The 25,619-nt window shown below is 55.3% G+C and overlaps 1 protein-coding gene across 6 annotated transcripts; it reads left to right on the top strand.

Annotated features, from left to right (window-relative positions):
- The first annotated feature begins 64 nt into the window (after positions 1 to 64).
- On the top strand, positions 65 to 25,411 carry USP2 (ubiquitin specific peptidase 2). Of its 6 annotated transcripts, none has more exons than XM_040258140.1 (14): positions 71 to 197; positions 8,251 to 9,068; positions 9,289 to 9,474; positions 20,752 to 20,802; positions 21,319 to 21,442; positions 21,607 to 21,718; positions 21,819 to 21,929; positions 22,088 to 22,152; positions 22,346 to 22,449; positions 22,537 to 22,617; positions 22,753 to 22,831; positions 23,008 to 23,115; positions 23,306 to 23,426; positions 23,644 to 25,411. In XM_040258140.1, the coding sequence occupies exons 2-14, from the start codon at positions 8,292 to 8,294 to the stop codon at positions 23,729 to 23,731; spliced, it is 2,007 nt and encodes a 668-aa protein (XP_040114074.1). In that variant the 5' UTR covers positions 71 to 197; positions 8,251 to 8,291; the 3' UTR covers positions 23,732 to 25,411. The 6 variants fall into 6 exon arrangements, with proteins under 6 accessions (XP_040114077.1, XP_040114074.1, XP_040114075.1 ...); XM_040258141.1 differs by lacking the exon at positions 71 to 197 and adding an exon at positions 1,182 to 1,256; XM_040258139.1 differs by lacking the exon at positions 71 to 197 and adding an exon at positions 2,194 to 2,309.
- Positions 25,412 to 25,619: the final 208 nt, after the last annotated feature.

The following is a 25,619-nucleotide window of genomic DNA, read 5'->3' as shown; positions in this document are numbered from 1 at the left end:
CGCTGGGTGGCGCCGATTTCCCGGGGAGGTCCTCTCTGGGCCCCCGGCGGAGGTGGGGTAGAGGCGGGCAAGAGCCGAGGCCAGGGAGCCCTCTGCGTCAGCGGCTGTTTACTGCGCCGCTCCAGTACCAGCCGGGACTCATCCGTAGCTCCATGCTTGTGCCCGGCTCGACTCATCCATCCTCAGAGAATAGACAGGTACGTGCCACCTGTCGGAGACTGGGATAGAGGGGATACGGAGGGCAGTGCTGTTTGAGGCTCTGAAAGTGAGGTGTCAACGACCGCCTGGGCAAAATGGGCACTAGAAATGTAGGGCAAGTGCCAGCTGCGCTGAGGATCTCCAGCTGTGGGTGCCAGTTGTGTGTGTGAGCCGACAGCTCAGGGTGCCAGGGAGAGCCATCTGTGTGCTGATCAGTGTGCTCTAAGGAAACGCTGCTTGGGCAGGACCGTATCTCCGAGCCCTGTGTGGGATGTGGCGGAGAGTGACGCCTGGACCCTGGCAAACCCCTCCCCACGTGTGCGTGGCAGCTTTCTTACTCCCTCCTCTCAAAGCTCCTGGGGGCTTGTCTCTGATCAGTTTGCCAAAGGGGGGTAGGGGTGGGGGGGAGGGTAGTAGTTAAGTGGAAGAGGGGTAGATTTCCCACCAATCCCAAACCAGAAAGAGGCATCTTTGAAATTCTCACCAATCCCAAACCAGAATCAGGCACCCGATGCTCCAAGGCAAGTAACTTATACTCAACAGCCTAAGGAAGTCCTGGCCAACCCATTCTGGCTGTCCTCTAAGGAGGAGCATCTACCTCCTGACCTGGCCGCTCTTAGAATGGAACTGAGCTGGAGATCCTGCCCATGCTCCTCTCCCCAGGCACAGGCAGGAAAAGGTCCCCAGAGTCCGACATGTACAGTGGAGGAAAGGAGAGCTGGTTGGGCTGGGGTTGGAGCAGCCACCATTCCTTTGATGCTGTAGATGATGCCAGACTGGAGTCGGAATGAGGACTGGAATGAGGGCTGGGGACGAGGGCGTCCTCTGAAGTGCATCGTCAGGACCTGAGCTGAGTCAGTAGTCTCTGCTGAGACAGGGTGGAGGCACCATCCCGGGTACTCCCAGTCCCCAGGGAGAGCCATCGAGAAACAGAAGGAACAGACTGGGAGCTGACAAGAGCACCAAGGTCCGAGAGGTTCAGAATCCTGCACCTTCTTCCTGTGACCCTGCCCAGCCAGCCTGGCTCTGTAGGCTCGGGATCCTGAACACTCCTCCAGGTAGAGTGGAACCACTCCAGAGCAGCCAGGCTTGCTCCTGGAAACCTGGGGGAAGCTACACTTGCTATATTTTTCTAGGTAGAGAAGGAAAGAGCTCAAGTGGGCCTGGCCCTCCTCTGATGGGTGGACTGCACATCTGGGAATAGGGCAAGCCTCATTTGCCTTGCCAGCTATGGGACACGGATCAGCTCGGAAAACCATGGCAGTTTTCTGACATGAGGACAGGGCACTCCCACGGGGTGGCCTGGAGGAACCTTTTCTCCCTAGCAAGGTTCGCCTGACAAATGCTACCACTAATTATAAGTGGAAGTATTCGATATAGTGGTGATGATCATTTATTGAACTATGTGCCAGGAAATTAACAAGCATTATTTAATCCTCACCACCATGAGGTATATCATTATTATTACTCCTGTTTTAAGACTAAATAAGGTTTGGACCACTTAAATGACTGCTTAAATGTCTCTGAGGCAATAAAAAGGAAAGACTTGGAATACAAGCCCAAGCCTAGAAGCCCATTATAAAAGAGCTTGAACTGGAAACCTGAGAGAGGTCCCTTCTGCCTCTCCCTGCCTCTGTGTCCTTGAGCGAGCTGCTGTCTGCCTCCAGGTCTCCTTCGTCTCAAAGCTAAAGGAGGTGGACTGGGGCTTCTTCCTCTTCTCTAGTTCTGTGACACCTCCTTCTCCATATTTTTGCCTAATTCCACCCCCATCCCTCTACCCTTTTTCCAGTTCTGCTTCCCCTTGAATCCCCCTTCTGTTCCATTTCAAAATGCTCCCTGCAAACAGTCTCCTAGGATCTCCTTGCCTGGCACCCACCTCGAGAGGGAGGGCCTGCCACTGCCCCTTTAATTCTCCCTGGGCTCAGAATGCCAGCGAGTGGAGCTAGCCATCTCCATGAGGTCAGATAAGATACTATATATATCAAGTCAGTAACCTGAGCCCCGGATTACCCAGCCCAAGTCAGACTTCTGCTTCTGGGCTCGCCACTGCACTCCCTGCCCTGCTGGGGAAGGAGAAGCCCCCAGATCCTGTCCAGTGTCCCCGGACACAGGTCGGTAACTGTTCCTTTGGTATCCGAAATTCACAGGGCCGTTGTCCAGAGGGCCTTGGACTGTCTGTTTGAGGGATCCCTGTCTGTTTGGGGGAGCATGTGAGAGGCTACCCCACCAGGCCTGGGAGGTGCTATGGGCAAGACCCAGGAGCAGGACCAAGGGCTGGGAGGCCAGGAGGACGAAGCTGAAGCCCTGGAGGAGAGGGAAGGAGCCTGGGGAGCTCCCCTGGGGTGGGGGTTCCAGGAGAGTGCCTGGGACAGTCGTGGTTAGAAAATAGAATTTAAGAATTCCAATACTGCCTGGGGGCCCCATATCTTTGCCTTTTCTTGGAGGTATAGAGATGCCCACTCTCTCCCAACCCAAATGAAGGAGAACCCTGAAGAGACACTGCCTTAAGCCCACCCACCTCTTCTCCTCCAGGCGGAATTCTGGTTTTAATCTCCAGTCTCTTTATTTTACCTCTTTTGCCCTGTCCCAGCCCTTGAGTAACTGTTGGGATCTAGAGAAACTGAGAGGGACCCAATCCCCTTGATGACTCCCGGCCAAGGCATATCAGGCATTAAACTGGTGGGTCAGAGGGTGCCAGCCCGAGAGGTAGAGCCGCTAGCGCCAGGCTGAGGCTCCTGGGCATCTGAGAGCAGTAAACAGAACTCCTGAACTGTGAGAGCACAAATATCCCCCACCCCAACCTCCCCCTCTGCCTACATGTTCCACTCCTGCCAGGACATCCCTCGACCTAGGGGATGACGCTTGTGTCTAGGCAGTGTCCCAGCAGCTGGGCTTGTGGGTGGGAAAGTGTAGATGGAGACAGGGCCCCTCTGTCAGCCCACTTTACCCTTCAAGGTCAGCCATTTCAGTCAGTGCCTCATTCCGATGTTGTTAGCAAGCAGCTTTGGGAAGCTCTGAGGTCACCCCTGTGACGGTTCCCAAGCACCTGTGGGACTGACTGGGATTCCCTACTCACCTACCTCAGACACAGATTGGAGGAAAGGGACTGAACCCCGCTGAGGTATATGTCTGAAGCCCAGCTAGGGGCTTTCTATCCAGGAAGTGGCAAGGCCACAGAAGCTGGCGTGCCTTCACCCCAGACAGGAGAGCGGATCTAGGCAGAGAGGGGCCGTGAAGGCTCCTGGGATGTTGGGCATCACCCATCCCATACCCTGGGGGCCAAGAGTGCCTGGCATTCCTGGGGAGCAAGTCCCTCCCCTGGCTGGGCAGGTTAGGGAGCCCTTCACGTGAGCAGCAGGAAATGACAGTGGCTCACCTAATGGGCTAGTGGCCCCAGGAAGATAGGGTTCATTTTAAGCCCTGACTCACCTAGTCTGGGTACCCTGGGGAGTGGGCCAAGCTGCCTCAAGGGTAGGAGGCGGGGGACATGCAGGAGCTTGGCATCACGGGTGAAATGGAGGCCTCCTGGACCATCTCTCAGCAGATCAGCATTGTTCCGGGGCTCAGGTTGCGCCTGGCTTCGCTTTCATTTGCCTGCAGTGGAAACTCGAAGGGCAGCTCCTTTGGGAGTCTCTACCTGCCACGCTGTTTTGCCTAGATGGTGGACACCTGGACCCCCTCACCCCATGCTGCAGGACTCCCAGCCTGTGCCAGCTCAGGGAAAGGCCAGGGAAGAGAGAAGGGGGTGACGGGTTGGCTTCAAGGTAGGCGTTAGCAGACAGAGCCCAGGTAGGTCCCAGTCCCAGTGTGACCCCGGAGGATCCACACCACCTCTCCAAACCCTAGTTTCTTCATCTGCACACGGGCATAATAATAGCACCTGTTGCTTAGGGCAGTCATGAGGATTAAGTGAGCGATTAATATGCGGTGTCCCAGAAGTCTTAGTGCTGATTTAAGCTTTAATAACTTCAGAAATATGAATGCTAAATGCTTCACTTGACTGTTTCACTATTCAATTTAACGTTTAAAAAAATTAAACCTTCAAATGATGTTTGTAAGCCAGGGGCGTTGGGAAGGCTGTCTCAGTGTTGGACTTTGGGCTGCTGAAAAAATGACAAGCTGCCTAAGAAGTACCCAGTGGGATGCCTGGTCCAAGGGTGCTCTGTACCTGGTGGCGGGGCGATGGCCAACTGGTTCCCTCATCCTTTCAGGAGGAGAAGTCCCTCCACACCTCCCAAGAAGGGAAAACTGAGTAAAGCAAGAGGGAAGAAAGGGAAGCCTGGCAGAACAGGGAAGAGCCAAGGGCCCTGGTGCGCCTGCACAGACAAGGAGACTGGCAGGAAGGCTGCCCCACTGTCCGAGGTGGCGGGCACTTGGGGAGGTGCTGCCTGGAACCGCATGCCTGTACTTGCCAGCTCTGGGTAAACAGTGAAAGGAGTCGGGCAGCAGGGGCCCCACGCTGGGCAGGGAGGGGCACGGGGGATCACAGCCAATCGGCTGGCCTCCCACTGCCCCATGAAAGGGCCATTCAGTTCAGGCCGTTCCTTTGGCAACGAGGAGACTCGCAGCCATGTGAGTACCCGTCCTGTCCCTGTCTTGTGCAGCAGAGCTATAGCCAGGGCTCCGGTCCGCTCTCCCGCCCAGGGTGCCTCCTACAGCCTCCAGGGACAGCCACGCCAGGTAACTCAAGGGGCACCAACCCAAGCTGTCTGCTCACCTGCAAGGTGCTGGCACTGTCCTCAAGAGCGAAACTGGGGATTGGGGGGGAAAACAGGCATGCTCCAGGCCTCAGCCGCAGTGAGGACCCTCTCCCCAGACAGAGGAACTCTCTGCCAGTTGGCAGCACTGACAAGACAGCTTCCAGGGGGCTGTTAGTGGTAGGGAGGCCTGTCAGTTGTCTGGCAGATTGAAGCAGACAGGAGAGCAGGGTTTAGGAGCCCTCCCACAAGTGGTGCAGCTCCACTCCTGGCCCCGATCCTGCCCAGGGCGACCTGTGGGCCATCCCAGGGCCGTCTGTCCCTGTCCGCTGTACCTGTCTGGCCCCAGCACTTCTGCGTCAGCAGGGCCAGGAGAGATCGCAAGCTTGGGGCGCTGCCTGCAGAATACCAATTCCCCCGTGTGGGGGGAGGGGTAGAGAGACCCATGGGGAGGAGGCAGGAGTTCAGGCCCTTGTGGGGGTGGGGGGTTTATCTGATCGGCTGCTCGGTGTCCCAGAGCCCAGCTCCTGGGACCTGGAGTCTCTATGACTTTGAATTATTGATGGAGCTCTCCAAAGTGAAATAGAGCAGGACTGGTCCCACACCCCCACCCTGAGCCTCTGCCTGTCTCCGCCCTTGGCCTCCTCAGCCTTCATCCTCTTCCTCCCCTGGACCCCAGGAAGCTAAGCAGAGGCCCTGCACCAGGCCCTCCTCCCGTTCTCTTTTCCTAGAAAGGGGTAAAAGTTGTGCTGGCTGTGGGAACACGGCTGGTTGAGGGAGCCCCCAGCCAGGCCTGACGAGAATAAGGGTGGATGGTCATTTATAGGCCAGGCCTTTCTGACATCAGCCTGGACTGAAAATGGCTGGAGGTCTCTGGCAGAGTCTGGAAGTTCTGTCCTGGGGCCTATATGAAAAGTGCCACCTGCTCACCTCCCACCTCTGCAACCTATCCCATACCTTACATGGACTGAGTATCTAGAGCTCTCTGCCAGGCACTCAGCACTTGGGGCTTGGCACCAGGTCCCCTCTGCCCTAATGAGCTGGGCTACAGCTTAGGGCAGGCTGTAGGCTGCCTGAGCCACTGACTGCCAAACAGCTAGATTCTGCCCACGACCCACTCATCTCACTAGGAGCTGCGGGGAGAACCCCGATGCCCAGGGCTGCGGTCAGAGGCCGGCCCGGCCAGGAGACAGTCAGCCCCGACATTATTATAGGCCTACAAAGGGAGGAGCCGGGCTGCCTGGCAGGGCTGGGAGAGGAGATAATAACCACTGTCTTTGTGAGAGCTTTCACATGTTATTATCTCATTTATTCCTCGCAACAACCCTGTGAGGTAGGAATCATAATGATGATTACTATACTGATTTTGCAGCTGAGGAAATTGGGGCTCAGAGAGATTCAATGACTAGGGCAGAATCACCCAGCTAGTCAGCCACGGAGCAAGACTCCTCTCAGAGTCCTGGATGGCTCTGCAACCCCACCACCCCAGGAGCTCCCAAGAGCCCCTGTTGACCCTCAAGGAAAATGAGAGATCTTACCTACCCCTCCTTTGCCCTCCGGTGATGGAGGGACTCTGGGGGTCGCCACGTGAGCCTAAATTTGATGGGGGTGGTGAGTTGAGGTAAAGCGGGAAGGGCACTGGGCTGGAAATCTGAGAGACATGGACACGAGTCCTCGCTCTGCTAGCATGTGGCCCTGGGCGAGTCAGTGGCACTTTTCCACTTGTACAATGGAGAACATGAGATGGATGACCCTTCATCGAGTGGACACTCTCATATGCCTCCGGCGGGAGGTGGTGGATGTCCTAACCAGTCTTAATTGGCTAGAGCATGCCCTTGGACACAGCTGACTCCAAGTTCCTGAAAAACAGCTTGGGCAAACCTCTTACTGTTTAGTCTGAGTAACAGTTGGGGGATGTTGCTACAAGTCCTTTGCAGCAACAATTAAAGCGAAGTTGACAGTGCGGGCCGGTGACAGGTGCAGTGCCCCTGACTGATGATCGCCTTTGTTTCAGCAGAGGGGAAATCTGGGCTAGATTCCCAAATCTGATGTCCCCATGGTGAGACCTGGCTCTGCTGTTTCACGTCGGTCACCTTGGTGTCCTCTGTGTAAAGCGTGGTCGTGGCCGTCCACTCCCTAGGCCTGTGGGAAGGTTCAGTTGGATGATGGATGTGGAAATGTCCCCTTTCATTTGTGGTAAAATATATATGACGTGAAACTTAAAAAAAAAAAAAAAGGCAACCCATTCGGCCTTTGAAAACTCAATTCAGAGGTTCTGTGTTCCTTCAGCAGATCACCCCAGCTGCAACGACTGCGGGTGGAGATAGGAGCGCTGCCTGGCAGGATTTTAGCCTCTAGGGGGCCCCCTTTGCACAAGTCATTATCACCATCGGTTTGCTGTGGGTACTAATAGGGGAAGCCCTGGGAGGCCACAGGGCCCTGACTCCACTTAGAACTGAGGGCTTAGGTCAGTGCAGAGGGTGGGCTCTACCACAGGAGGGTCCCCCACCGCAGCAGGTGGCCATGTCCAGGGAAGCACTCTGGGATCAGGTCTGGAGACTGAGATCAAGCGTTCCTCTCAGCCACCCATCACCACCACCACCCACACCTAAGCCCCTTTCCTCATCTCATGGGCCTCCTGTTCCTCATCAGGGATCTGGCTAAATGATCCTCAGGTCATGCTGTCTAAACAGTGTAAGATTCCCAAAAGATTGCTCCCAAAGAGGGGAGCAATCTGAACTCTTGGAATGTCCAGCAGTTTTTAATCCAGGGGGTGAGAGCGGTGGCATCCCTCATCTCGGGGGTGCCTGCAGAAAGAAGCCAAGGAGAGGAAGCAGATGGGATTTGGGTTGGAATACTATTGGGGGCTTTTTGTTTTTGTTTATTCAGCTGCATCGGGTGTTAGTTGGGGCACGTGAGATCCCAGACCAGAGATCGAACACAGGGCCCTTGCATTGGGAGGGTGGAGTCCTAGCCACGGCACCACCAGGGAAGTCCCTGGAGTACTGTTTGTTGCTTGAAGGGCTGCAGCGGAGCAGTCCTGCTCTCAGGCTGGGGGCTTTGAGGGGAGCGTCCACTCCAACAGTGCTGAGACTGATTACCCGTGGGGTTTATGAAAGCCTGCTCAGCTCTGGGGCTCTCCCTGAGGTGTGAGTGCCTGGGTGCGTGGAGACCTGCACGCTGGTGCACACGCACATGCACAGGTAGGTCCCAGTGGTGGGCCAGTGGCTTTCCTGGAAACAGACAAGTGTGGCCCCCAGTTGAGGTCAAGCCACTGGGGAATGGAAAGCAGGCACAGTGGGAGCAGCCTGACCCCCGGCAAGGCCTTCTGACAACTGCTTTCCTTGTCTTTCAGCCCATGAGGCTCCCAGTCCCCACCGAGTGCCGCCCTGAAGGATGTCCCAGCTCTCCTCCACTCTGAAGCGCTACACAGAATCGGCCCGTTACACAGATGCGCCTTTCACCAAACCGAGCTATGGCACCTACACTCCCTCTTCCTATGGAACCAACCTGGCTGCCTCCTTCCTGGAGAAGGAGAAGCTTGGTTTCAAGCCCAGCCCCCCTACCAGCTATCTCACCCGTCCCCGTACCTATGGCCCCCCCTCCATCCTGGACTATGACAGAGGCCGCCCCCTGCTGAGACCTGACGTCATCGGGGGTGGTAAGCGGGCCGAGAGCCAGACTCGGGGCAGCGAGCGGCCTTCAGGGATTGGACTCAGCGGGGGAAGTGGATTCCCTTATGGAGTGACCACCAGCTCCCTCAGCTACCTGCCTGTCAGTGCCCGCGACCAGGGGGTGACCCTGACCCAGAAGAAGTCGAACAGTCAATCAGACCTGGCCCGGGATTTCTCCAGCCTCCGGACCTCAGATAACTACCGGCTGGACTCTGGGAACCTGGGCCGCAGCCCCATGCTGGCCCGCACTCGCAAGGAGCTGTGCGCCCTGCAGGGCCTGTACCAGGCGGCCAGCCGCTCCGAGTACCTGGCCGACTACCTGGAGAATTATGGGCGCAAGGCCAGTGCACCTCAGGTGCCCACCCCGACCCCTCCCTCACGAGCCCCCGAAGTCCTCAGCCCCACCTACCGACCCAGTGGCCGTTACAGTCTGTGGGAGAAGGGCAAGGGCCAGGCCCTTGTGTCCAGCCGCTCCAGCTCCCCAGGGCGAGACACCATGGTGAGTTTGCCCCTTGGGGACCTGGTGATGGGCTGGGGAGGAAGCCACTGATGAGGAAAGGGCTTCCACCTTGACAATCGCAGACAGAGGGTTTCCTTCCCAGGCCTCACAATGGCTACTCCTAGAGCCCAGGTGGGGACAAGCCAGGGAAGTCAGCTCAGCACACGTGGTGCCCTCGTGGCTTGATGTCTTTGCTCAGGGGCTCTCCCACTCTCCCCAGGAAATGCACTTCACGACCTGTGCACTCGACGATGGCCCTGCAGTGCTCTTGGACATGCCCAGCTACCCTCACATACACTGCGACTCTTATCCTCTGCTTTCCCACCCAACATGCCTGGGGCCCCTGCAGGTCCTGCCCCATCCTGGACTGCATGCTGAGACCCCCAGACCACCAGTGTGCCCTGTGGTAAGAGAGGCCCCCTGGCCCTGACTGCATCTCTCCTCCTGCTCAGGCTTTTATCTCTGAGTCCAGAGACATGGCTTAACGTTGGAACGTAAGACATCAGGAGAAGAGGATCTCCTCTGATGGATGCTGCCTGGCTGCAGACCAGGGTTCTAGACAGGAGTAGTTCTCGTGTGTCTTTGGAGAAAATGGTGCAGAACTTCTTGTCTAGGGCTTTAGATGATCCAGTCTCTTTCTACTCCAATGTGCCTGGGTTCAAATAAGGCTTCAGAGGCTCTGCTGGAGACTTGAGTGAGGGCTGGCATGACCCACCCACATTTGATCCCTGACACACCTCTCCTGGGGCACTGACTACAATTCTTCCCTTTGTGTAGTCATCAGTTTACCCATTAGGTGGTGAGCTTTCAGAGAATGAGAAAGAAATCAAATCTCCAGACCCCTCACTGTGTACCTAGCTCAGTGTAGAATTCAGCTGACCTGCGTATCACATGGATGGTTGAATGGATGGATGGACGGGGGAGTGAATAGATATATGGGAGAATGAATGGATAGATGGGGGAGTGAGCGGGTAGATGGATGGATGGATGTGAGTGGGTATTCAGAAGGACAGGCAAGCATCTGGGCAGGAGAACAGGGTGTTGTGTCATCTTCATTACTTTATGTACCCTTCTACTCTTAGGACACGTGTCTTTTAGAAACAATAGCTGTGCCATAGCAAGAAATGCTGTTTAGGGGACTTGTCCAGAAAAACGGAACAGGGGTACAGGATAGGGGCGGCACTTTGGGACACAGACCTTGAAGCTTGTCAAAACCAAAGGTCCTGAGAGGACAAATTGATACCATTGCTTAGAGAATCTCAGCCTTGCTGGACCCCCTGTGAAGTGCCATGGGAGATGCAAAAGCTGGTGCCTCCCAGAACATTTAGACCCTGAGAAGGCAGGGCTGGCTACGTTGGAGGGCTAGAGTGGACGAGGAATGGCAAACAACAGAGCTGGCCTCAGAGAGAGACACGCTCTCAGGGGACATATACTTGGGTTGAAGCGTGATTGGCTGGCACAGGTCTGGTGTTGCTCATCTCAGGGGCAATCAATCAGAAAGTGGCTCTCAATGGAGGGGCCTGGGTGTTAGAGGCCTCTGAGGGGCTCCCTCCCTTTGTTCAGAAGGACTCTTTATGGGGCTCAGTGTTCCTAAAAAGTGGGGTCTGCAGACTGACTACTTCAGAATCATCTGTGCGCTGAATTGTCTGGGGGCCCCATCCAGACCCCCTGGAGGCAAACTCTCTAGGCATATAGGGCCTGAGACTCCAGCCCTTTTTCACAAGCTTTTCAGGTAATCTTCAAGCACACTGAGGTGTGAAAACCTCCCCTCCACAGACTAAACCACAGAGCCATTCTCAGCCCCAATCCCCTGAGCGCAGGCCCACCTCCTTCCCACACAGGCAGATCCCAAACCTCCCTAGAGTTTCCACAGCAGACACCCTGGCCCCAATCTCCTCCCCTAGGGCCAGCCTGAGTGGAGTTTTCCAAGAGGACCTCAGAAAAGTGGGCAGGTTGACCCAGGGCAAACTCAGCCACTGTAACATGCCTTTTTGCCTGTCCAGAAACAACTCACAACACACAGCAGTAACCAGCAGCCCTACAACTGAGCTAGTGTTTCACTCTGAGCTCTTCCTCAAGAGAAAGATCGTCTGAGTTTTTCTGTAACAGAAAAACCCGAACGAATTTCCTGGTCAGCTCAATACTACCAACTGGGAAAGACTTCTCTTGGGCTCAGTGGTGGAAGACCTTGATTTAATCTCACTCCTCTCCCCTCACCACCCTCACCCTCGCTTCTGGTGCTGATCACATCTTGCTGGGGTGAGAACCACCCTGTTCATGGGGCCTGGACCACTTCTTTCTAGAACCAGGTCCAGTTTCTTTTCTGACCTCCATCAGTGGCTCTTCTCATCTCATTCATTCATTTTATGGTGTTCAGCTTACTAGCAGCGTAACCTTAGAGAAATGCGTGAACTTCTGAACCTGTTTGCTCTGTAAAATGAAAGCAATCATAGTTCCCACTTCAGAGATCCTGGTGTGGAATCAACGGTTGTGGTGTGAAAGGGCTTGGCACTTAGCTTGATCAATATCAGTCCTCCTTTCTGCCTTCCAGGTGCCTGGTGGTGGTGGGGAGGGGGGGTGCAGGAGAGGTGTGAGCTGTGGTCCCTGCCCTCGGGGAAGCTTGGGGAAGTAAGTTCTAAAAATAGTTGCACCAGGAGGCCGCCCTAGGTGTTTTTTCAGTGTCATAGGTGATGGGAAAGGGAGAAGGTCATCCGAGGCTGGGATGAACAGTCTGGCCGCTGGAAGAACACTTTGCCTCTTTAACCTTGGATACCTCTCATCTGAACTGTTGCCTCACCCATAAAAGGGAATGGTCATGCCTGCCCTGCCCACCTCCCAGCGATGTCATGAGGTTCAAAGCAAATCATGGATGCAGAGGAATTTGTAACCAGTAAAATGCAATGGGAGAGCTGCCTTAAACTCAAGGGGGAAAAGGTGCTGCTGGAAAAGAAGGGGCCTTTGGCAGCTGACTGGAGTCGGGGGAGGGGACCACCACTGGGAGGAACAAAGGTGAGAGAGTGCATCCTAGGGCAGGGCCCCGGGTGAGATCTGACTCCTCTAGGCAGCCCTGGCCCCGGGCTCTCCGGGCAGCTGACAGGTCAAAAGAAGCAGGACCAACGGGGAATAGAACAGATCTAACCAGACTCAGTCCTCCTGTTAAGAGTAACAGCCCACATGGACTTGGACTATCACAGACTCAGCTGAGCACGAGTGAAGAGCTGGTGGAGGGGGACAAGAATTCTGAACACCTCCCGTCCATGGCTGGCTTGCTTAAGCACCAACAAGATGCCAGTCCACGGAGTGTGCGCTGTCAGCCTAGGGCAGTGAGGGTGCCCTAGACTCCCCCTTCAGATAGATTGCAGAGGAGTTGTATGTTGGTTCGGAATTGTTTTTTGTTTTTCTTTTTTTAAAAAAAACCTTCACTACCCATAGTGGGGGCTTCAAGCCAGGCCAGGTGGGTGGGCCCTGCAGAGAGCCAGGGGTCCAAGCCCCCAACTTGGTCACATCCCCGCTCCACCCCACCTCTCTTGTTCCGCTGGGCCTATGGAAGGACAAGCTGTTCCCACTGAGCCCTGCCAGGGCTGCGCTTTAACCCCTACAATCCATGCTAATCCTCAGCTCCACCCACTCCAGCTGCTCTCTCCCCTGAGCCCTGGTAGTTCTGCCTGCCAGCTTCAGCCCTGCACTCACCCTGCCCAGGGCACCCTCTCCTCTCCCTGAGAAGAGCTGGGAGCTGGCCCAGGGCCCTCCAGAGCACAAGTCACGGGCTGGGCACCTACTACTCAGATGCAGGGCCCGGCCCAGCCTCTTGCCCTCACACGGCCTCTCCCACACCCTTGCCCTCTGCCCTGGGACCTGTTGCTAGGAGCAGTCGGCCTGGGCACCTGGACTACCTAGATCCTATTTGCCCCTGGGGGGGCTGCTGACTCATCTCACAAAGCCTCGGGTTCCAGCTGTTCAGTGACAGGGAGATTATATAAGATGAGGTCATGTGATTCTCCTCTTGGGTGGGACTTTGGACTTGACTGCTGTCAAGTAGTGAGGGGAAGGGAGGGAGGAGTTTTAGTCTGAAGTGGAGGACAGTAGCGGCTGTCCTAGGACTCCTGGGTGAGAAGTGTGACCTTTCCCTCTGTCCCCGGCCTTCTCACTGTTTACTCGGCCACACTGAACTGCATCCCTGCTGTCCTGTTTGTCCAGCTTGGCAGCCTGAGACCCTGGGGCTTGTCCTCACCCACATGGCCACCTGGAGGAGGGCAAACTTCCTGAAGGCCTGATGCTGTGCTCACGGCCTAGGAAGGTCACACAGAGGGGTCCCATGGCAGGACTGATCCTAGCTGCTGAGATAGAAAGGGCAGTCGGTTTGTAGTTTGTGGTCAGAATCAGCAAGACGCTAATGTCTCCAGGCCTGGAAGACCGGCTGTGGACTGCGACCTGGCTGGTGGCCATGGAGCCGCCTTACCCAGGCTCATTTTCTCAATCAGTGCCCAGCACCATGCTCCCTGCTTCTTCCTCCACCCCCACTCTGGGATGGATGTCTCTGTGAGTGAGTTCAAGTGGTATGGGGGTGGGCTCAGCAAGGCAGGAGTTAATCCGAGCCTGGCAAAATGTTCCCTGCCTGTGGGAGAGCCGCTCCACTGACCATCCTGCTGCAGAAATGAACATCATGTTCAGGGCCCAGAGCTGCACACGTGGTTCCCTGCACCCTCTCACCTCAATGGAGACGTAAAACTGGCACCCCACACAGAGACATAAACGAGAGAGGGAAGTGTGTGGGCCTCTGGAATCCAGCTGGTCCAGACCAGACTGCCCAGGGGCTCCAAGGAGCACAGAGCTTTAGGCCTCCTGGGGTCTGAGTGATGCAGGAAGGAGGAGCTTCCCAGGGACCTCGGTCCAGCTGGCTGGCCCTCCCTCCCCAAGGGCACTGGAGGGCTGAGAGCCAAACCCCTAACAAGGACCCTGAGCCCCCACCAGTTCAGTCAGGTCGCCAGTCTGTCCCATCTTGCGTGGGTAACTACAGGTGTGTGCAGGAGCAGGGTTTAAGCCGTGTTTCTAAACCTAGGACTGGGCTGCCCACTAACAGCTGAGAAAGCAAGATACTTGTAGTCTTGTCTTCACACAACTAAACCTGACTTTATTTAAATACTCCATCTGTGCCAGGGGGGATTTGAGGGGAGAAAATACCGCCAGGGGAGGCAGGCCAAGCACGGGGTCTGAGAAATGGCAATCTTGGGCTCCAGCAAGGAGTTCTGCTCAGATTAGCTCAGTGTGTTTGAGGCAAAAAGTCACAGAGCCAGAGCCAGATTCAGATCCCCAAAGACTGTCTGCTTTGCCCATGCCGCTTCAGGAAACGGCACTGAGGAGAAAGGGTCTTTCGGGGTCCTGGTTAGTTGAGAAATCACCACAGTTCTTCATGGCCATGTCCAGCAGCCATCACACCTGCCTGACGAGACTGGGCCCCATTTGTATTCTCTCCAACCAGACTTCTCAAAGGGCACCCATGCAAGAGCCTTCCCCAGCTGGGCCTCCCTGCTCCCAGCAATGCCCCTGACCTCTTACATCCCAGGAAAGAGGGAGAGAGCAGGCTGGCAGAATGCCTTGATGTCCCCGGGGTAGCTGGCCTACGTCATGGGGAAACAGGCCAAAAGCACCAGTGGGTGGCCGCCTGACAGCACTTCCTGCAAATCAGTTACTCAACACGCAAACCCAGACTGACCCCACCTTCTGAGGCTCAATGGGACTTCCAGCACCGCCTGGTCTGGCCCCCTTTCGTGATGAGCTCAACACCTCTATTAAGCACCCACTAAGAGAACTCACAGTCCTGCCCTTGAGGTATCAATGTAATGGTACAATCAATACCCAAGCTCAGACCATTTACAGAAGTCTTAGAAATATGTATAAGACAAAGATAAACATACCAAGACAAATTGGTACGGTGGAAACTGAATGCTAGAAAACCGAGAGTTACACAGTAATGGAATGTTTAGAACTTGGAGTTTATTAGAAAAGGCTCTGTGGAAAACATGAGTTTTGAGCAGAATTTACAAGGAGATAATTGACAGAGAACAGGAAGGGCATTCCAGAATTTCCTGGTAGTTGTTACTAGCATGGGTTTTGCTGTAGGACCCATTTGGGTTCAAAGCCCTACACTGCCATGTACCAGCTTTGCAGTCCTGGCAAGCTGTTTGACCTCTCAGGGCTTAAGATCCTTCATTTACAAAACAGAGGTAATAGTTACTGCGTCACTGTCACTGAGTTGTTATGCAAGTTAACTGGCATAATGTATATAAAGTGCTCAGCAGTGCCTGGCATTTAGTAAGTACTTCACTGGTGACAGTTTCGTTAAAGGAGAGAAGGCATGTGCTAAAGCAGGTTGATTGGCAGCGGGGATTAGAGAAGAGTGAGGGCGGTAACCATGGTGTATCCAGCCTATGGACCACAGCCTCACAGACAAGTCTACCTAAGGCTTCCGGACTGGCTGGAAGAGTCAGGTATGTCAGGGCACGGGAGTGATGTGATGAAATGCAAGCCTTGCTGCAGACAGTGTGGGACTGGCTCAGAGGGGTGTGGTTAGGAAGAAGGAAGCATGGAAGGAAGGCATGCATCTTGTCCAGGGCCCAGCTTTGATCCCAGCAAGGACAGTGACTGGAGATCTGCTCTACTCACCACCTAGTAGGATGCCCTGAAGCCCCTGCCTCCTGCCCACTCCTCCCACCACAGAGGCGGGAACACGGGGGCGACCGTCTGTGCTCCTCTCTCCACAGCACAGAAGTGCTGTTCTGTGGGAGGCCTGGGGTACAGCCACACATGTGTCCTGGACACATTCCCCATGTGGCTGTGGTTGTGTGTGCAGTGCGCGTGTACATGTGGGGATGAGCAGGCCAAGAGGAACAGAAGGAGGCCACAGATGAGTAACAGCACACACTGCTGCCTCTCAGAGTATTTTTAAATGCTAAAAATACTGGCTAAAAATAGCCGTCAAGCTCCAAACAAGATACTTTCTCCAGGCAGATTCTGTGTGGGTCCCTGATAGGTGAGACGGCTGGAGCAGCAGGAATAAAACCCAGAGACCTCTGATCTCCGAGCATTGCTCCCCTTAGGGTCAGAGAAGGACACTCCCCCCAACACACCAACTGAGCACCAGTTTCCCCACGTGCTGTGACTTTCTTCCCACCTCCCAAAAACAAATCAAAATCTGAGATTCTCAGAGAGATGGAGTTAGGTAATTGGGTAGATGAGGCCAGAAAAAGGTTTCTTCCTGAGGCCAAAAGGAACACTGACCTGTTGTCATCATGTAAAAAGTCTAGGCATTGCCTTTCTTGATAGTGACCCAAACTAGGACTGGAGCGGGGAGGGGAGTTCGTCCGGAAGCCGTGGAAATCTACCTTTGGGTCCTCTCACCCTCACGGACTGGGTGGATACTGGGCTCCAAGAAGGCCTGAGTCGTCCTCTCCCACCCACACGCCCAGAATGTTGTCCAAAAGTTTGCGCGTGGGTGCATTTTTTCCTGAAAAAAAATGAGTACAGGGCTTTCATCGGGTTCTCAAAATGATCTGCAGCCCTCCAAAAGTTAGGAATCTTTCGCTGCCCTGGGGGAAGCTCACCCGCTGACACTCGGCCTTGGAGACGTGTCCTCTTTGGGCCTCAAAAGCAGTTTCTCCCGAGTCCCAACCCCGAGGTGGTTCCCAGGCTCCGCGCTCCAGTCCTGCCCGCCCGGGTCTGGCCTGCCCCCGGGACTGCAGGTTTCGGTCGCGGGCAGGCCCGCCTGGTCCCAGGTGGGGGCTGGGGGCAGCCGGGCCGGGGGTGGAGGCGCGGGGGCGCGGCCTCACTCCGGTCCGCGTGCAGGGGCCCGGGGGCGGGGCCGGACCCTGGCCCCGCCCCAGCGATGACGTCGCGCGGCCCGAGGCGCCGGCGGGGCCCCCAGTTGGCCGGAGCTCGAGAGCCGGCGACGGGTCGGTTGGCTGCTCGTGCTGGGGAGGTTGAGGTGCGGGAGCGCGCGGTCGGCCCGCCGGAGCGGTTACCGCCGGGCGCCGCTGACGGCGTGCTGTGGCGGCCTCGCTGGCCTGGGCGTCCGGGCCGTGGGACCTCGCGGTACTCCCCCGCACCCTATTGGCCAACGTTAGGCGAGGGGCCGAGCCCGCCGCCCGCCCCCCAGCATGCGCACCTCGTACACCGTAACCCTGCCCGAGGAGCCCCCCGCCGCCCCCTTTCCCGCCCTCGCCAAGGAGCTGCGGCCGCGCTCCCCGCTCTCCCCTTCCCTGCTGCTCTCCACCTTCGTGGGGCTCCTGCTCAACAAAGCCAAGGTACGCGGGGCCCTTTTCCGGGACCCTCACACCGAGGGCTGGGGTTCTGCCTCCTTACCGGGGTGCTCCCCTCCCGCCCCCTTCCGCCGCGCGCCCGCCCGGCCGAGGCACAGATTCTTCCCAGCCCCCTCCCCTCCTTTCCCAGGGTCTCCCGACAAGGAATGCCCCCTCCCCAGGTGATCTCACGCTTACTCGCGGCCCCATCCCCCTTTGCTGAGGTCCCTGCCCCCCCACCCCAAGTCCCCCTGGCCCCTCCCTCTCCTCGACCTCAGCACCAGGTGGCTCTTGGGCTTGTAATTCCTGGCACCTATCAGGACAGGTGCAGAAAAGCGTAACCTTGACTAGTTCTCGGGGTGTGAGGGAACGGGCAGCTCGCTGGACTCTGCGGGTGTGACTCCTCCAAGGCCAAAAAGCCAGCAAGAAAGCCTGGTGGGAAAGGGACCGCCTCCCCGTCACTCATCGCAAAACGCCCTCTCCCAGAGGGTGGGCAACAGGGGTTCTTTGACCCCGCGAAGGGCAAAGGAGTTGCAGACAGGGAAAGAGGTCAACGTCCCGTCCCTTCCCTCCCCTCCCCTCCCCTCCCCTCCCCTCCCCAGTTCAGCTCGGTGGGCACTGGATCCCTTCAATGATGTAGCCGCCCCAGAGTGATGCTGGGGCTAAAAGCTGGGCACTGCCCCCTCGGGGAAGGGAGAAGGGGCCAGAGCTTGACAGATCTTATGTAACAGCACAAGCTCCCGTGTTGGCAGTGCGTGCACTGCCCCGTGCCAGGGCCACACCAGGCTCCTTGGCTGCAGCCAGGACTCATGGCTGACCCTCATGGCACAGGTGAAGTAAGCCGGAAAAGCCCTTTCCTGGGGTCTCAAGTGTGAAGACACAAACCTCCATCAGCCTTTCTTCTGTGGCCCGTGTTCCCAGATGTTTCCTCCATGTTCACATAGCAGCGGGGCTCTCGCTCCTTCAGTGGGCTGTGAATACTGTCTGATTACTAGCCATGGAGGTGGCACCTGCCTTCTAGAATAATGGCTGCTCCTGAGTCGAATTAGGTCTTCTGATGGCTGATTTTAAGGAAGTTTTTGCCCCGAACTTTTCTCAGCTCTTTGCAGCTTGAGCTCCAGCAGCCCAGCTGGAGTCATTTCCTTCTCCTGCTGAGAGGCTGGTGTGCAGGGTCTCTCCCAGCTTCTCCAGTTTGGGCCTCTCCCTGTCAGCCCTGAGGTAGGATTGTTTTCCCCGTAAGAAAGGTCACTCCTGGGACGTTTTGTTCCCCTCTGGAATGGAAACTGCTGACTTTCCCTGGAGCTCCTGATTTCCTATTCATGGCAGAAGAATATCTGGCTGGGCAGAGAACAGCCCTGCTCTCCCCTCCACTCCCACCCCCTGACTCCTTATACCCATCCGCCTTCTACACAGAGTGCTTGGAAATTGGCAGGCACTTTCAAGCTCAGGAAATTTTAGACAAAGGCACAGCCCCCACCCCCAGAATTAAGAGGGTCCTGGCGAAGAAGCCTTAAAGGAGCCTCCTGCATCTCTCCACCAGCCAGGCCAGACATAGGGTTAGATTCTTAAGGATAGTAACCCCGATCCGTGACCTGTTCTTCCTGACCTGCCCTCCCCTGGTTCAGAGAGAGAAGTGTCAACACCACAGGAATGCTTCATTAGAAAGATGCCTCCAGCCTCCAGCCTCCCGTTGCCGCCCCCCCAACTGGTGCTGCGTGACTGCTATCTCAGTCGAGGGCCCACTTTGGTGGACAGTGACAGTCACCAGCGGTGGAATGCTTTGCTTCTGTGGTCTGTTTAGACAGATGTTGTCTGAGGCATGAGGGGCAGGTGGGGGAGGGGTGCGAGGTAGAACTGATAAAGCACTGCTGCAAAGAGGTGTTCGAGTGGGTATTCTAGGAGAGGAAGAGCAGGTATGCAGGTGTGGGCAGGCTTTAATATTTAGTTCCAAATAAGCAACACAGACTTCACAGGTCTACTTCAAAACGCTGATAAGGTCTTTGTCCAGGGAATTATCTCTGTTGTGGCCCACTGACTGGAACATCAGGGTTTAGATTGTCATAAAAATAAGATTTAAATGTCATGTTTGGGCCCATATACTGCTGATCTTCAGTGATGCTTATACCCCACCTGCTGCCAATAGGCTTTTCTTTCTAGCTGCAGGTGGACAGCAGGTCTGCCTGCTGGTTTAGGTATTTCCCTCCCTACCTGTGAGTGTTAGACCTGATAACTGGCAAGGAGGGATTGTCTTACTTGGGGGGGGGGGGGATCAGCAGGGCAATTCCTGAGAAAAGCCCTCCTTCAGCCTTCCTCTCCCCACCCCACCCCCTTATGCTGACAACCTCATGGGCTTTGAGCTGCTGACAGCACACGGCATGAGTAATTTTAGCTGAGTTATTTCAGGCTCCTGTTCTGATCAGGGTTGAGCTGGCCCCACGCATGCCCCAGCCAGTTTTGCTCCAGAGTTGCCTGCTCCCGGGTCCCCTCCCCAAGAAAGAGGGTAGCAGGCTCGTCTGTATGCTGATGCTTTAACCCTTTGAGCCGAAAGGTTATTTGAATTCTTGGAGGTTGGACCAGGATTAGCCAAGAGACCTGGACAAACAATGCTCAGAGTCTGGTTCACTCTCCCACCCCCTCACCAGCCTCCACGAGAAGTATAGGAGCAAGAGTAGCACCTTCAGCCAGGTGCTGACCTCTGCTTGGCTGCAAGCTGCCATCAGAAGGATTCCCAGCCAGTGGCCGATCAGGATGTTGAAACCTGAACCAGGCAGGGAGGATTCTCCCAGCTCTAAACAGCCCTCAGGAGCTGAGCTCAGCTGGAAGGAATTCCACCTGTCTCTGGCAGTTCAGAATGGCAGGCCGACTGGAGTTTTTCCCCAGCTGAAGATCTAAACTCAGTTAGATGTTTTGTCATTGAACTTTTGAAGACCTCCATGAAGTGCTCATTATTACAGCTGCTTTAGATATCAGACATCTCAGAGTACAAATGTAGGTCATTTGAGAGAGTGCCTGGATTTGGGACCTGAAATTTGTCAGAATCAGGTATATGAATTCCTAGTCTCTGGCTTCTAATCTCCAGTCTCCAATATGGCAGAGAATGAAAAGTATTAACATAAAGGATGGGGGGGGTAATTACATGTCAATTAAAGAAAGCAAAACCATGTAAGAAAAGAAAGCAAAATCTTGAAGAATGTTTTTGTCATGTGTTGAAAATAACAGGCATTCCATACCCCTCTTTCCTACAATGTAAAGTAGATTAAAGTTGAAGAGAGGGTCATGTGTGCGGCCTGAGGCTAGTGGCTACAACTGGCAGAACGTTGCAGAGAGAACCTAACGTAGGCCAGACCTCTTCCTTCAGCCTGAATATGCCTCATGTTCTTTGCTTACAGAATTCTAAGAGCGCCCAGGGTCTGGCTGGTCTTCGAAACCTTGGGAACACGGTGAGTTCTCCGCAGACCACTTCTTTCCCAAGGTGGGACTCAGTCTCATCTCAACTGGGACTGTCTAACGAGATGATGCTGGCTACAGCTAACTCCCTACCCCCTAGGCCAGTTGGTACCTGTCCTTCCTGGCTGATGTTTTACAGAGTTGCTGGGCTGTGCCTCATCCCCACCCAAGCAGGAAGCACTGCTAAAGGGCAGTCGCCCTTTTAACTGATACCTTGGTCACTTTCCTGGATCCTTCTCCTCCAGGACATCCATCACTTCCCACCCACTCTGTCCAGCTGCCCGATACTCTTTTGTACACCTCTGTAGTAAATAACCAGTTACTTCACGTGTGCCAACAGTGGGGATTTGCCTCACTTCAACACTGTGACTTACAGAAAGAGGAGCTTGAGGCTACGGGAGGCTTGAGGCTCACTCGTAGGCCAGGTGTACCAGAGGGCTCTGTTATGTAACTAGACATGCCGGCCAGGGGTCTTTGTTCTGCTGCTGACGTCCAGTGGTCTCCCGCAGTGCTTCATGAACTCCATTCTGCAGTGCCTGAGCAACACGCGGGAGCTGAGAGACTACTGCCTGCAGCGGCTCTACCTGCGGGACCTCAGCCACAGCAGCCGTGCACACACGGCCCTCATGGAAGGTGAGGCCGGCCTGGACACCTTTCCACGCTACTGTAGGAGTCGAGGGTTACACGCTTCTCTCCCATTTCTCTTCCTCTGGCTTCTTTCTGTTGGGACTCGACAGCATAGAGAAAATGGCTCAGCTATCCTCCACACCCCCTCTACCCTTTTCTTCTTCCTATAGAGTTTGCAAAACTAATCCAGACCATATGGACCTCATCCCCCAATGACGTGGTGAGCCCCTCTGAGTTCAAAACCCAGATCCAGAGATACGCACCGCGCTTCGTCGGCTATAAGTAAGGGCCTTGGGGCCGTGTCCCCCGCCAGAGTGGGTGGCGGCAGTAGCAGATTTGAGGGACCAGAGGTGTCGCTTAACTCCCTTTTCTTCACGTTCAGTCAGCAGGATGCTCAGGAGTTTCTTCGCTTCCTTCTGGACGGGCTGCACAATGAGGTGAACCGGGTCACAGCAAGGCCCAAGTCCAGCACTGAAAACCTCGACCATCTGCCGTAAGTAGGAGGAGAGGGCTGGGGCCCGAACTATGAGAACTTCTTTGGGGATAATGATTTCAGAAGAATTTTGGATATTAAGGATTTAGATGGCTAGGCCTTTACACTTATCGTGGTTTGAGGTCTGACCCAATTCCCTTCCTCTCTCTGGGTCCTAGTGATGATGAGAAAGGGCGCCAGATGTGGAGAAAGTATCTAGAACGGGAAGACAGTAGGATCGGGGGTAAGTGCAAGCAAGGGGAGCGGGGGTGGGTTGCCTGCCTTCCCTGTTAACTGCTTGGCCTGAGCAGAGCATGAGAAGCCCATTCTCCCAGGACCCCTCCAGCTTCCCAGTGCCCAGCCCCCAGGGGACTGAGGTGGGAGCAGTGAGAAAGGAGCCATGGCCTTTAGGCGTCGTGTGTCCATCTCTTCCCCAGATCTCTTTGTTGGGCAGCTGAAGAGCTCCCTGACGTGCACTGATTGTGGCTACTGTTCTACAGTCTTTGATCCCTTCTGGGACCTCTCTCTGCCCATTACTAAGGTAGGCACCCCTGTCGCCCCAGTTTTGAAACTCTTGCTCTTACCCTTTCACTTCGTTGACCTCTGACCCCTCCCTTCTCTCTCCTAGCGAGGTTATCCTGAGGTGACGTTAATGGATTGCGTGAGGCTCTTCACCAAAGAGGACGTGCTTGATGGCGATGAAAAGCCGGTACGTCACCCTCTGTGGCGGTGAGGGCGTGTCTCCCGGAGCCCTCTTGGGGGTAGACCAGCCTAGGAATTGCTGCATTCGGCCGTTGGCCTCACCCATGAGTCCTTCCCAGCTCTGTCCTGTTATATCTTTCAGACGTGCTGTCACTGCCGAGCCAGAAAACGGTGTATAAAGAAGTTCTCCATCCAGAGGTTCCCAAAGATCTTGGTGCTCCGTATCCTTCAGATGGTCAGGGCAGGGGCTGACGTTAGAGAGTGAGGGCTGAGGGCCAGCAGGGTAGGACGAGAAAACTCGCTGGGCTCTCCCCTCCTCTGCTTCCTGAGACGTGTAGTCACCCTCAGGGGCTGTGTCTCCTGTTTTGGCTCTGTCCTTGACTCACGCCAACACCAGATCTGAAGCGGTTCTCAGAATCCAGGATACGAACCAGCAAGCTCACAGCATTTGTGAATTTCCCACTAAGAGACCTGGACCTGAGGGAATTTGCCTCAGAAAACACCAGTAAGCGTTTCTGAGCTGGAAGCACAGAACCGAGGCACGGGTGTCTGAGCTGCAGATGGGAGGCCCCAAGGTGGCGGGAAGCGGCTGAGGAGAGAGAGGTGGAAACTGGGAGGAGACACAGGACTGGGAGGGCGGGAGGAGAGGGCCCAAGGGACACCCTGGGGCTTGACACCTCAGGCTTCCTCTTCAGACCACGCTGTTTACAACCTGTACGCTGTGTCCAATCACTCTGGAACCACCATGGGCGGCCATTACACAGCCTATTGCCGGAGCCCGGTGACAGGCGAGTGGCACACGTTCAACGACTCCAGGTGAGACGGGCCTTGGGCAGGGCTCCCGGCCGTCGGACACCCGTCCCTCACCCAGTAGCGGTCAGGGCCAAAAGGTGTGGAGCTGCCCAGCAGAAGGCTCTCCAGAAGGAGATGGCCTCGGGCGTCCGATAGGTCAGAGACAGGCCCTCATGCTGCCCCGGCTGCGCGTCCCAGGCTCCCCAGGCTGCCAGGCTGACCTGCCCTGCTCTCTCCGCAGCGTCTCCCCCATGTCCTCCAGCCAAGTGCGCACCAGCGACGCCTACCTGCTCTTCTACGAGTTGGCCAGTCCACCCTCCCGCATGTAGCAACGAGGAGCTACATCCCATCCTCCCTTCCCCGTGGTGGCCCCACAACCTAAGTTTTTTTAAAAAGACCAAAAAAAGGCAAAAAAAAGTCCTGACAAATAAGAGGAAAATAAAGGAAAGTGAAGCTGCAGAGCAGGAGTTGCTGCAGCCTGGCCGGAGCCTGGAGCGGGGAGCCCGGTGCCCCCGAGCCCCGCCTGGTAGGGAAGATTGGCAGGACGCAGACCGAGCCAGCATGGTGCCCTCGGCTTCTCATGTCTGCATTTGTAAGCGCGTGGTTCTTTTCCCATGTGTGATAAACCGCAGCCCTCTGTGGGGAGAAGATCCTTGTCTGCGGGCCCACTAGCCTCGGCCGAGCCCCGGCCTCCTGAGAACACAGCGCCCTCTGGAGCCTGCTGGGAGGACTGCCGCCTGGAACGATGCCCGTCTTTACCTGGACCCCACTTCACCCTTCCAGGAGCAAGAAAAACACCCATGAGCCAAGAGCCCTCTTAAGGCTGCTAACTCCAGGGGGACAGATGAGGAGACGTCTTTGAAAAAAGCTGTTTTTGATTTTTAAAAGCCCAACTTTTTTTTCTTAATTACCGTAACTAAAGTTTTCAGACTGGAGATGCTCTCTTTCACACCTCTTCACAGCTGGGATGTTGTGCTGGTCATTTTTTTTTGTTTGTTTTTTTTAATTCTACAAGTACAACTTTTCTAGTGCTAGCCCCCAGTGGTGCTAGGTGGGAGTTGGCCAGGCCCAAGCACAGCCACAGTAGACCTGGGATCTGACAGGTTTTTTTTTTTGTTTTTTTTTTTAATGTTTTGGATGGAATCTAGTTGCCTCCAAGAATTGTGCCTTATAGTGTTTGGGGACCAGGGGGTAACTGCCCCTCCCTGAAATATCCCTCAGCCTCTTCCCTTTTCCCCAGTGCCATGTCCAGAGCTGCCAGGGAGCTCGGGGTCACATCCACAGCCCCTGGCTCGTTTCGCACTGCAATGAGGTGAAGAGGAGAGTAGGTAAAAGGAAATTCTTCTGATAGTGTATCAAGTTCTTCCTGCCAGCTTCCTCTAACCCAGCCCTGGTCTACTCCCCAGCTGTTGGAAGGATAGCACGAGCCCCTGATCCTTGAGCTTCTCTCACCTTTAATTTATTCCCCCTTAACTTGCTCCTTCTCCCCAGCCTCCCTGCCCCACCCCCCTTCTCAGAGCCTCCTGACATAGGCCCTTTGGACCGAGTTTCTCAGGGATGCCCATGCCACCCCCAGCTCCCCTTGGCATCAGTCTGCAGTTCAGCCTGGGAGCTGGAGCCTGGGTGTCTGAGGACATCTTGCCTCAGTTGTGTGGTTCTTCCCCATGGGCTTGATTTTGCTCTTAAGTCGTCAGGCAAAACTCTGTGTTGTCCCAGAGAGAAAAGCTGTTGAGCAGCAAGGCCCAGAGCTCTGTGGGTGGCATACCCTGCACACCCACATAGCTGGGCCCTGCCTGTGCCCCTCGAGGGCAGAACTCTCCAGTGCTTCCAGGAGGCCGCAGAATAAGACACCCTGAGTCTAACTGGCCTGACACCCTTCTCCAGGGAAGACCTGTGAACCTGAGCCAAAGGGCTGGTGTATACACTTGTTTACCGTGTAAGCAAGAGTAGATGAATGTGTGATGTACAGTGGAACCTTGTACAGAATAAATCATAGCTTTGAGAAATAAGCTGATAAGTGATGGACTCTTGATTTGGGAGGGGTCTGAACCCAGGAAGCGCTCCTAGCCTATCAGTGGCCAGATATCTTACTGCTTCAACCAGGTTGTAAATTCCAAGTTCTAGAAAAAGTAAACTACCTACTTTTTAGCTTAAACTTCTCAATTCTGTTTTTTAAAAAAGCCGGAATAGTACATATTTTGAACACAATATTCCTCA

This window comes from Oryx dammah, unplaced genomic scaffold (genome assembly GCF_014754425.2).
Source record: "Oryx dammah isolate SB20612 unplaced genomic scaffold, SCBI_Odam_1.1 HiC_scaffold_17, whole genome shotgun sequence".
In the NCBI taxonomy this organism is placed as follows: domain Eukaryota; kingdom Metazoa; phylum Chordata; class Mammalia; order Artiodactyla; family Bovidae; genus Oryx; species Oryx dammah.
This window is presented reverse-complemented; position numbering and strand designations above follow the sequence as displayed.